General features: G+C 49.2%; 1 protein-coding gene across 2 annotated transcripts in view; it reads left to right on the top strand.

Annotated features, from left to right (window-relative positions):
* The window catches only part of SGCD (sarcoglycan delta), a 297,404-nt gene that overhangs the window by 226,843 nt on the left and 58,381 nt on the right, over positions 1-12,180 (top strand). For both annotated transcript variants that reach the window (XM_019506088.1, XM_019506087.1), the window contains exons 4-5: positions 1,400-1,487; positions 4,704-4,823. In XM_019506088.1, the coding sequence (XP_019361633.1) occupies positions 1,400-1,487; positions 4,704-4,823 (208 nt within the window). The remainder of the gene's footprint in view (positions 1-1,399; positions 1,488-4,703; positions 4,824-12,180) is intronic.

Raw genomic sequence — 12,180 nt, 5'->3', positions numbered from 1 at the left:
GGCCTGTGACCAGGATGCTGGACAGGTCGTAAGGAGCGGGGCTTGGGTTCCTAGCTCTGCTGCTGATGGGCAGTTCAGCGCCTCTCTGTGTCCTGTCCCCTCCCTTTTCCATATCATTTTGGGGGTATTGTAGCTGGGAGGCGTGTAATGGTCTCCTCCTCTTAGGTTTAGTTTCTAATTACTCTGCCAGGCCCCTTCAGAAATCTGTCATCCTTCCCCAGCACCTTTTCCCCTGTCCTCTGGCCCATCAGCATTTCTTTGCCTTCCCCAGCAGCATGCCCAGCCTTTCCCACATGCCCTTTAGTTGGACAAAAGGCTCAGGGCAGCAAGAAAGGACACAGTTCCTAATGGATAACTGATGTGAACACAGCTGTGATGTTCTTCTCCTCCTGCAGTTTTTTTTTCTCTGAAAAGCCACTTCTCACTGGATAAAGATCCCTGGCATGACCCTTTGTGCAGAAGAAACCAGTTTTTCCCCATGATGAAGGGGGAGCCTTTCTTACCTGGGTAGGCTACTTGCAAAGGAAGGTGCCAGGTAGCCAGAAGCTAACCGCGTTGCAGCAGCTGTTCCTATTGTTTTGCAGGGATGGATTTAAAATGAAAGAAGTTAAGAGATGAAGCAATAGGGTCAAATCCACTTCTCAGGTGGCTCCACTGAAACCAGGAGTGGCAGCCAGGGCCATCCATGTGTAAAGGGCAAGCAATGGCATATGCCAGGTGGTTTGTAAGTGCATTAAAATTAAAAGCGGTATCTGCATACCAGCAAGACTGGCTCTTGCTAGGACTGCCCCATCTGCACACCACGTACACTGACTGACCCCCAGCCCATCGGTCGGGAACATTAGGCATATGTTGAAGATTTGAATAACCAAATGCACTGCTGAAACCCAAAAGAGACCCGGTCCCCATGGCCAGGCACCCTGCAGCTTTAACTCGGATCTACCCCGTGTCACGCGGATGGTTTTGAGTAAAAGGTGTATCCAGGTTCACCTCCCATGTTGTTGGCCATTCTTAAAGCGAGGGGAGACTCTTTCCTGCCTCCTATCCAAGGCAGCGAGGGAGTCGCAAAGTGAGCACAGTGCAGAAGTGACATGCTATTCAGGTAGATTTGTCCGCCAGCGCTCGCTCTGCATTGCTGGCACAGTGCTCAGCTTTGACAGAGGTGTGAGGCAGCACAGACCCAGACCTCGTCTGTGTTCATGGCCTTTCTCTGTTGGATGACCTGGGGGGGCTGGCATCGCATGCAGGCAGCTCGTTGCTGTCCCGTGCCAGATGCACACAAGGAAAGTAGGAGCCAACTGCATCTGAATGACCCGAGCCTGCAGGGTTTCTCCCGCGCGCTCGTCTTTCTGGAGCGAGGTGCCTGACTCATATGCTGTCTCTCGTGCTTGCGTTTCAGGGCAACCCACTGTACTTCCAGTCCGCCAGAAACGTTACAGTGAATATTCTCAACGAGAAGACGAAAGTCCTCACTCGTCTTGTAACAGGTAACGAGGGGGGAAATGTCGGGGAAACGAGCTCAGAGGGCTGTGTGAGACTAGTGGCAAGTAGCACGTGGGAGGGGAGCGACATCCCGGTGCTCTGCTTCGCCCCGCCTTGGAACGGGGCTGGGGAAGTGGCTGGCTGCGCGTTTCTGGTAAGGAAGCCAGGAATCGTTTTCATGGGAAAGTCATTGCGGAGACAAAAGGTCACTTCTGTGACCTTGGGATCAGGAAGAAAATATGCAGCTTGATATTTCATTTGCAATCGGCACAGGATTGTCCCAAGATACCATTGACTTGCCAAAGATCTCGGGAACTTGTTGATTAAGAGTGCCTGTGTGTGGACACTGTACCATCCCGAAGCCCCGTCTGCTCATAAAGGACTCTTAGCACATTGTGTTTGCAGGGAAATGAGGGTTTCACGCATCCACGACATGCATCGGCATTGGAGTGCATGTATGATTTTTGCTCCAAGCACCCACATGTATAATGCTTTAAAAAAAAATATATATATATATGTGTATATGTATATAATATATATATATATATGGCAGTCTAGGGACAGGGAGAAGTATTGCTGTGTGGCAGGGCTGGTAATCCATAAACATGTTGTTTGTACAGGAGATTGGATTGTCTGGCTTGCTTATATAACATCTGGCCTCTAGTCAGAGCCCTAAATAATTAAATAAACAGCTTCAGTAAGCAATGATTTAAGCCGCGTGTGTGAAAATTGCCTTGAGGAGAGAAATAAATTCAACCCTGAGCTCCCAGATTCTCACATTCAAAATGAACTTGTTTAGTTTGTTGATCATTTGCCATTTATTTGCAGTGGAATATGTGGGTCTCTGGAGCGCCTCTGTTTTGAAAGAGCTTGGAAGTTCCTACGTGGCTCTCTATCTCTCTCATATACACAGGCACAGCACATACAGGCCAAGTTTAAAACCAGGGGTGTCAAACATATGGTCTTAAGGCCTGGTTCAGCTCACATTATCCGGTCCTTGGTTCATCCCCTGGGTCTCATTTGACCCAGATGGACCCCGTGGGCAGAGGATGCATGCCATGCACGGTGCCTATTCCAGCTGTTCTAGCATCTGCACTTCATGCAGTGCATGCCCTAGTCTCTCCACAACACACACCGCACACAGTGCCTGCTCCAGCCAGATGGGACTAGTCCTGCACGCAGCTCTCACCCCAGGCATGCATACGGCGTGGGTCCTAGACCAGGTGCCACGGGCACTGGATCCAGCATGGGAGTTTGGGGGCAGGTAGCTAGGGATTGTTTTGACACCGCATCAATGCCAACTTGGGAAACATGACAGCCAACTGGATAAGAAACATGTAAGCTTCAGTGAAGCCCTCTGAGGCAATTTCTTGGGGAAATGTCCCTTCCTGCCATGGCTGTGTGCAATGCAGATGCCTTGCTGTATTCATTCAGATGCTTAAGGACTGCGAGAGCTGCTCTGGGCATGCTCGGAGTGCCTTTGCCTGCATTTAAATGTCCTGGAAAGTGGCACGATGACACAACAGAGCTGCACATCCTTCCCTAGTAACCTCCAGCTCCATAGCCCAGATGTTGAATCCTGATGACAGTAATAACAGTATAGTACAGTAACAACGTTGATACTCTGCAACCCACCTTCTCCTTAAATGCCTCAAGGCAAGGTTGGGTTTTGCGGCAGGTCTCATATACAGGAGTGGGCAAGAGAAACCCAAAGCTGAGGGAAGCCTTGAACAGGGCGTGTGCTGCCAGCTGCTCCCCTCTTGGGAAGTGCAGTGATCTCCATTTGAATCGGCTCTGCCGATCTCAGCTGCATTGGGACATGCTGGGGAGGGCAGCCGTCTTCTCCGCTAGCCCGGCTCCATTTAGGGCTTTCTAGGTTTAAATTGAACACCTCGGCCAACTGCAGAACGCTCCCAGGTTGCCGGTGCGTACGATGGAGCACCAACGTGATGAGCTCTCCATGGCAAGACACTTTCCTGCACCTGCCATCGCCCATGCAGTTAATAGCAGGCATAGTTGGGCAGCATTTGGGCTCCCCAAACTGCATGGGCAGACAGCAGTGGTCTTATCTAGTTACCTAGCTCTGGGTGAGCTGCTTCCTATGTGCCATGAGAGGCCACACTTAGCAACATTGAACCCTTGAATTTCATTTCTTTTTTGTCTGAGAGTTGGCTCAGGCAGCAACAAAAAACATGAGTCCTGTTGTTCTGCCTTGTATCGCCCCCCTGGAGAGCTTGGCTTTGCACAAGCTGGGCTGTTGAGAGGATGGTTCAGCTGGCTGGTACAAAGTTTTGCTCAGGTCAAGTCGCAGAGAGGTCAGCACTTTGTGCTGTAAGTGCCAGGCGGGCAGCTGATGCGTGTCGGGCTCCCCAGCAGAAAGCGTGGCCCGGGGCTTTCCATCATCAGCATGCATCCAGGGGGAAGCAGGAGAAGGAAGACGAGAGCTAAATGAGGGGAAAGTTTGGACAGCCATGAAACTTGCTGCATATTCAAGATGCTGCCGTTCACATTGTCCCATGCACAGTACTGAGGGCATCATCCTGAAAGGTGCTGCGCTGGAAAGGCACCGTGCGGCTCTGGAGCAGACAGACTCTCATGTGGCCCACACCGATTCCAGTGGGCATGGGCCAGGCCTTCATTTTACATGGGAAAATGAAGCATTTGTCCCTAAGCCTGATGCTGGTTTTGAACTGGACTGTATTGATGCCAGCATCCTGTCATTCAAGGTACATTGGCTCTGCCCGAAAGCAAGAAACCGCTACGTCACAGCACTGAGCCAGGCTGCGTAGGGGAGGTCAGACTTGCTTTGTTTTCTCCTTTTCATACAAACTAGCCGTGCAGGTCTTGGATCCTCATACAGCTTTGCCCGTGCCCGTGCATCCTGGCCCAGAACATCCCGTGCTTTCTCTTTCGTCCAGCAAAAACTCCCAGTCGTGCCAAGTTGCACAGTGTTTTTGTTCCTTAGAGCGTAAATAGAGACTGGAGCAATTTGTAATAGTTTGGAATAGCTGCCAAAAATATCAAGCTATTGCCATTTCCTTGCCTGATCACACTCTGAAGGTGGCAGGCCTTGGTGACAGGTCTATCTATTTTGAGATTGTATCAGCAGAGTTGTTAGGACAGTCTCACTACTTGGGCCTATTCAGCTTATAAAGTTTCCTTACTATTTTCTTTAAAGCACCCTAGAGGAAACACATGCTCAGTTTTTTCTTCTCTTGCAGGTCCCCAAGCCGTGGAAGCACACAGCCAAAAATTTGAGGTCAAAACCACATCTGGAAAGTTGCTGTTTTCAGCAGACGACAACGAAGTGGTAGTCGGAGCAGAGAGGCTGCGAGTTTTAGGTAACCGATCTTTGACTGGACGACTCTTTTAATGCTGTCTCTGAATGTTTTTCAAGTGTAAAGTCTCTTTGAAAACACGCCTTTCATTTTCATCCTTGCTTTGAACCTGCCCCAAACTGGTTGTGACCGAGCCGTGCTGTCATGCGCTGGTTGCTTGCCGGCCTCTCTAAATTACATTGCTCTCAATCCAGTTCCCCGAGGAGAAGGGACTATCGCATACGTGGTCTAACAGTCTCAACAGAAGGGCCAAAGAGTTAGGGGGCTTTTTCCTTTGGGTACAGGTAAAAGACAATGATGGGACATGCCCATAGCCACTGTGCTGTAGATGAATGCAGACCTCAGGGCTCCAGATCTGTTGCTTTGAACCCTTCTGCAAACTCTAGATTTATTTTAAAGTGAATACCAAGCGTTTTAGAAGAGCCGCTTGGTTTTAGTTAAGGTTTTTGGCCCTTGGCATTTGCTGAGCCTTTATGATGTGCTGCCCATTCCTTTCCTTTGCACCTGTCTGAAGGCTCAGTGAGTCTTTAGGTGGACTAGAAGCATTTTGCCGTCATGGCAAAATTCATGATACCGGAGGGTGGATCTGGCAGTTTGGAAAGCAGTTGGGTTTTCCGCTGTTGGGCATCTGCAGTGGTCCAGCAGAGGCAGAGCCAGCTGGGACTCCACAGGGGTCCTGGGCCCTGCTAAGACAGGGAACATACTGTGCTGGGGGCTGAATTTGCAGTGCACTGGCTACTCTACGCTGAGCCCCTGAAGGGACCCATGGGGTGCTTAGTGCATGCTCAATAAGTAGCTTACTGTGCTTGGAAAGGGCACTCAGTCATAGGGCATCCATGCAGGGAGCTCCAGCAGGGTAGCTGGCATGCAATAAATTCAGTGCCCAGCTCAGTGGACAGGAGCTTCCCTCCGTGCACCAGTCTCGACTGGCAGAGTCCCTCTGCGGTGCCGCCTTCTTGACTAGCTTTGCTTCCTTTGGGGCCCCTGCTAACCTCCTGCAAACATGGGCCTCATCTCTCTCTGCCCCTGCAACCTGGAGCACCCGTGTCCCCAGAGTTTCCTGCATCATGTCCTCCTTTCAAGGTCAATGTGGGCGTTACTCAGTAGGAATCAAGCTCTTTTGTGTACATGTGCATAACCTAGGTGGAAAGGAAACCATTAAGGTGATTTAAATACCTTTAAAATATTTGCATCTCGTTACCAGCCTGGAAGCTCGACATCTTTTGCTTTGCGCCGTGGTGCTCTCTATTTGGCTCTGCCTATGAGTGTGGCATGGAGAACTGGTTATATTTTAGCAGGGGGAAACAGCATTTATATGTTTGCTAAAAAATTAAACCACCTGCAAAGCTCTGTAATGAACCTATCTATATCTGCCACTTTTTATGTGGAAACATATACATGTGTCTATGCAAGTTTATATGACTTTTGTAGGTCAAATTTGGGGCGTTCCAAGCTGCAGTGTCTCCTTTATTAGAAAATCAAAAAGGATCTTTACCGCAGACATACACTCTTTCGAAGCTGCAGGCCGCATGCCACAAATTTAAGCTGTTCACACGCATCTCTGGTCACTGCGCATCTCTCCAAGTTTGTGTCAGCCATTATGTAGGGGAGATAAGGTCAGGACACACGTTCTTCCCAAGATCTTAAAGCACAAAGAGATTTCAGATTATTTTTCTTAGTCAGCAATGCAATAATTGGCAGATAACAAGCAGGAGCTTTGTACCTCTGGCAAATACCGCTTCTCAGCCTGTGCAGCCCCAAAACTATCTGTTTTTTGGTTGAATTGCTGTAGAGGAATCCACAGTAGTGTTAGATATATCGGTGTGAGTTTCTGCTGTGCTTCATTCCCTGGGGTGCAAGGTGTGGGAGCAGAGACGATGCTCACTGGTACGGTGCACTTTCATTTCGGTTTGCAGCAGATGATCTTGGAGCTTTATCAGGCTTCAGAAGAGACATCAAGGAAGAGAAGATATGACATTACAGTTAATGGTACGCTGTCAGTAACCTTGGGCTGCGACTGCTCCAGAGTCTGTGCCTGCCGCAGGGTTTTCTGCCCTCGCTTCTGCAGTCTTCCTGCTCTTCCAGAAGCAGCTCCCCTGATGCCTTGCTATGCTGGGAAGTGCTGCACCATGTGCCCGGTTGGTGTTTTTATCTGGACCTGAGCGGGTCCACCTAGTTTGAGAGCAAATTCCTCTAATCGCTGTGCCAGGGTTTGAGCCCTGCCCACGCTGATGCTTAGCTACACTTGGTAAATGATCTTGACTTGTTCTTGTTGCCCCATGCGTCCTCGCTGCAGAGGGAGGTGGAGCACTGCAATCTGGCAAGGAAGTCGCCTTGCAGAGGTTCGAGCAGCGGCAGCTGGATGCATGGCCCGCTTTTCATCTTGTTAACGAGAATGACTTCCTTTTTGTTCTTGCTGCAGAGTTGATTTGGAAAGTTTGCTCCATGAAAAGGTGCCAAAACCTTATTACAAGAAACTTGGGGCTTTCTGCAGAGGCTGACTTTCAGCTTCAGGTTCTTAGGCTTGAAAAAAACCCAACAAAAGGGCCTTTAGAAAGGGCAGCAGTAGGGTGCAGGCTGCCTTTGATGCGGCTTTTGGAGGTCCCCAGTCGGTGCAGCTTACAGAACAAGAGCACCCCTTGAATGGTGATTTTTAGCCATAAAGGGGACACCTGGAGCCCAGTTCTTCCCCCTCCAGTTTTCACAGCTACTGTAGTTAGTTTGGATAGGGCCTCCACCCAGGACTGCCCCAAATGGAGGAAGAGTCTGCTGCGAGGATCTCAGTACTTTGAAACCTCCCGACAATGATAGGAGATGGAAAAATGGGAGTGGGAGAAACAGCGTGTCGTGGCCCAAATCAACCCAGAGCCACCCACCTTGAACGGAAGCATGTGCCCGAGCTGCAACAGAGTCTGTCGATCCTGGATAAGCCTCATTAGTTATCTTCAGACCCACCGATAAGACAGTCATGGAAGACAATCATCCTCAATGGCAATGATGAGTTATTTTGGAGGAGTCTGGAGAAAAGTGGAAGCTTTTGGCTGTGTTGAGTCCGTCATCTGCCTGCCTAACTAGCAGCTGAGCTCTTCGGCCTGTCTATTTAAAACCCGTCATCACTCAGCTGAGCCTCTGCATGCTAGAGACAGTGCAAAGGTTGGTGTGCAAGTGAGCATGTATAGGCATGTAGGTGTGCAAGGAAGGGGGCAGTCATTTGCTGCTGGTATAGGCCAGTGATAGTGTACTACGCCAGAGCAGTGAAGGAAATGTCTGCTGGAGCCCTGGGAAGCCGCAGCAATGGCTCACTCAGGCTTTCTCTGTCTCGGGCACTTCTGCAGCCTTCAGCACCTCTGCATCCTCCAGCTCTTAATGTATTTATTATCCCTGCCCCCAAACCCCTCAGCTTGAGCTGTTTCCCCCACGTGACAGAATGGACAGTGAGAAACTGAGAGCAAGCTCCCTCCTATTTGACCGTCGTGCGCTTCAGTGGCACAGGCAAAACTGCAGTAACTGGGCACTCAAGCACGGTCCAGCGTGCTGCTCCCATCTCTGGCAAAATGCACACGTGCTGGCTAGAGGAAAGGAAACGGTGAGCCCCGACCACTTAGGGCCAGGGAGTGGAAGACCTTAGTCCAAGGAGGTTTGAGCCCATGTCCTTTGCTTTATAGCAGAGTGCTGTAACCACCAGACCGCAGTTACCCAGCGTGCTCCCCAGCGGGTGCGCTCCACCTTGCATTCATTACTCACTGGCGAAAATGGTAAGGTAACACCAGTCTACTTTCTATTTTTGTGGGAGCAGAGACCAGATGAGACCCCAAGATCTCGCCCCTCCAGAGCAGCAGTCATTTTACAGAGACACCTTTGCTCTAACTTACTTTCCTCCTGAACCACTGGTCCGTCCTCAACAGGAGGGGCGGGGAGCGCTCTGGGCAGTGCCTAGCTTGCAGCAGGGTCATTAGCGTGCTTTATTTATCAGTCCGGGGCACTGATTCATATCCCCGCGGGGTGACGGAGGGGCCGAGACCCTGGATCTCCTGTTCCCTATGCACCACTAAGGGATTCAGTGCTCCTGCATGCTGAGGGTCCCTGCCTTGAGCGTGCACCCATTGTCGTGACTCAGTTTGGAGACTGGCTGGGCCCTAGGGTGACTCTGGTCCCCCAGCCAGATGTGCCGCCCCGTGCTCAGCGGGCAGGTGTGGATCGACCACCGCTGCTGTGCTAAGAGCCCCAGCAAGGGGCTAGGCAAGTGCATGAAGGGGAAACCAGACTGTGGCCTTTCCCTGCCTCCTTCCCTCCTCCCCCTAAAAACCAGCGCAGCTCTTCTCCAAGGTGTTGCGTCTGAGAGAGCCTTTAATAAAAGCTCAGTGGAAAATATCTTTGATATGCATTAATTACCAATTTCATTTAATAACATACTGAACGCAACAGCATTTATAAACAAAGGATAATCATAAAGCATTATTCTAACTGTTAATTAGCTCTATTTATTCACCAGATTAGTTTTTAAATATGCCCTCTAGATGCCACTTGATACTCATTACCAGAGTTACATTATTAGCTCAATACAAAAGCATTTTTAATTAAATCTAAAGCAATTTAAATTAGCATGGATTTTTTGCAGAAATTAAACTGTGTTCAGATGCTTAATTTAGCCTTTTAAGATGATGACAGCTGACGTGTTGGTATCAGCTCTCCTAAAGGCCACGCCATCTTTTCTTGGAGATGATACTTCCAAGTTTGCTTTCAGGGAAACTTGCCAGTGAAGTTTGGTGATTAACATTTATGCTGGAACGCGCACAGATGCTTTTTTAGTTTTTCATTGAATACTGCTGGAAACCAAGATGAATTACAAGGGTTTGTTTGTTTTCAAAAGAAAACAACACAGAGGAGATTTATTCTGCTGAAAAGGTGGCTTTTTGCTGCTGAGGACATGGCAGGGAGCATGGCTGTGTCAGTGGAGTGATGTGCTACGCAGGGTGTTTCTCATCATGTGACGAAGCTTATTAAAGCACAGGATCTTCCATGGACTGTAGTGGGCTTCAGAGCAACCCCTCTGGCATAAGGGATAAGCGCTAAGGCTAAGAGGTGGCGTTCTCCAAGGATTGCCCGGTGTTGAACAAAGGGTGGCAAGTCCAAAAAGGTTGAGAACCACTGCTCTAGGGAATGGCAGAGCTCCTCGGGAGCAGCATCTACCCTTTGCATTAGTCCACTCTTTGCATTTGCATTTCTTCCTACGGACTAAATGGAGCTCTCTCGATTTAGTCCATAGGACTAAATGCAAATGCAAAGGGTGGGCTAATGCAAAGGGTAGAGGCTGCTCCTGAGAAACTCTGGCATTTAGTTTATAGGAAAACTCCTCTGTTTCCAGGTCTGAGGTCCCTAGATGGGGGCCCAGAAGGAATCCGCTTTGGAGGCATTAATAGTTTCCCAGCCAGACCGCTCTTCGTGGATTGTTTTACAAGGAGCAGTTTTCGGTGAGGCCCGTTTACTTGGATGAGCTGAAGAGAGTATCAGGTGCCACCACGTAATTGCTCATTTATGAATGGGTCTCCAGTAGTTTATTCCAAGGGCACGTTCCACTTTCGCATTTACAGAAGACATTTGCTAGAGACCGTCCGGGTTTTAGTAAATAAATGACGGCGATGAAAAGCCGCCAGTCCCGGCACGGCCGCAGTTAAAGGACTCCCGGCACCACGGGCGCTCAGGACCATCCCCTTGAACCAAAGTTTCTTTTTGTAAATCTGTTTGGGATTTGCAGCCTTTTGTTCACAAGAGCTGGATTGCCACTACCCAAGGGAGGACGACAAAGCCATTTGCATTGCCCTCAGCGCTTTTCAGTTTGGTCAGGACGAGGCTGCAATTTAATATGAATGTGATGAACTAATATCTCTGGGTAAACTCTCCCAGCTGTCTCAACAGCTTTGCATCCACAAACACTCTCAGCGGGTCTGGTATTGTCTCGGCCAGGGAGGAATAAAGGAAGCTCTGCAGGGCTGGGCATGCTTTCCAGCCCCATTTAAATGCTAAAAATACACAAACAACCCCTTCCTCATCCTCGTGCTTTTACCACGACTGCTCTAGGATGTTCCTGGCATCGCCTTTACGATGCATGTTAGCTCTGTCTTGGCATCGCCTTTATGGGCCGTGATAGCGCCGATTCCCTTTCTAGGCACGCATAACTATAATGGACCTAAAACAGGTCTGATTTTATGAAACGTGCCCGCAATGTTATGGGCTTGTTGTTCACTTCACAAGGCAGCTGCCACCTCCAGACCTTGCAGGAGTCGGAGCAGATTTTCACTGCACACGCACACATCTTGGAGGGCTGTTCCTAGCTCAGATGGACAGGCTGAGACCTCTGTAGTTGTCCTCTGCCGTTCTTTCCAGGTGGCATTTTCCTGCAAGGAGCTGCAGTGCTTCTTCTGCCTTTGGAGACAAACCCGTGGAGTCAGAGAAGTTGGGCTACAAGGGATCTCCAGAAGTCATCTGGTCCAACTTCCTCCCAGAGGCAGCAGCATCCCTCTCCAAACCATCCCAATACATCCAGCATATGAACTCTGCAGTTCGAGGTTCAAGTCTGATCCAAGCAAAATGGACCTTTATGCTGAAAGCGTGTACACACGGATAAACGGTCTCGAATCCCAGTGCTGATAGAGAGGGTTTTGTTGGTGCAGGTATTTCGGAAGAAGCAAAAAACCTCCTCACCGCAGGTCCCACGTTGGAGAGAACTAATTACCCAAAGATATCACTTGAGTGGGTTCTTGTAAAGTTGAAACATTTGATCATGGTGACAATTTTCCTGTGCAAAAAAGCATCTAAAAAGAAGGTGGCATTGGATTCGAAGACAAGGCCCGTGCTGTCAATGGAGCAATACCATCTTTTCAGAGCATCCACCGCACGCTCTCGGTCTCTGACTGAGCTCCTCAGGTGCCTAAGTAGTAATAATAATGCAAGTGTCATAGCCAAGCATTAATTTTGCCATCGGTGCTATGGAAAATGGGGAAGTAAAGAATTAGAAACCTGGTGAAACATGCTGACAATTGTAGATAAAAGATTTTACCTCTGGCACTGCTAAGTCGGGAAACGGCATCCATTATCTTTATTCTTCAGCTGTATTGCTGCCGTTTTCTCAAAGCTCTGAGGTGTTTTCTTTGCATTGCTGTGATGTGAAAAAAATCACATTTAGCAAAATAAAAAGGGCTGCAATGAGAAATCAATACCTTGTCCACCAGTAACTAAAGGCACAACCAAGAGGATCCATTTGCTGTGTCTGGCTGCAAACTGCGGTTGAGTTGAAGGAGGAAATGAGTTTTCTTTCTCAATTTCAGATCCTTTTAGCTGGGTTTCTTTGGGGGGGGGGGGG

Source organism: Gavialis gangeticus, unplaced genomic scaffold, assembly GCF_001723915.1.
Source record: "Gavialis gangeticus isolate Ggan-Ray unplaced genomic scaffold, GavGan_comp1, whole genome shotgun sequence".
Classification (NCBI taxonomy): Eukaryota; Metazoa; Chordata; order Crocodylia; family Gavialidae; genus Gavialis; species Gavialis gangeticus.
The sequence above is the reverse complement of the archived record's forward strand: the minus strand, read 5'-3'. Positions and strand labels throughout refer to the sequence as shown.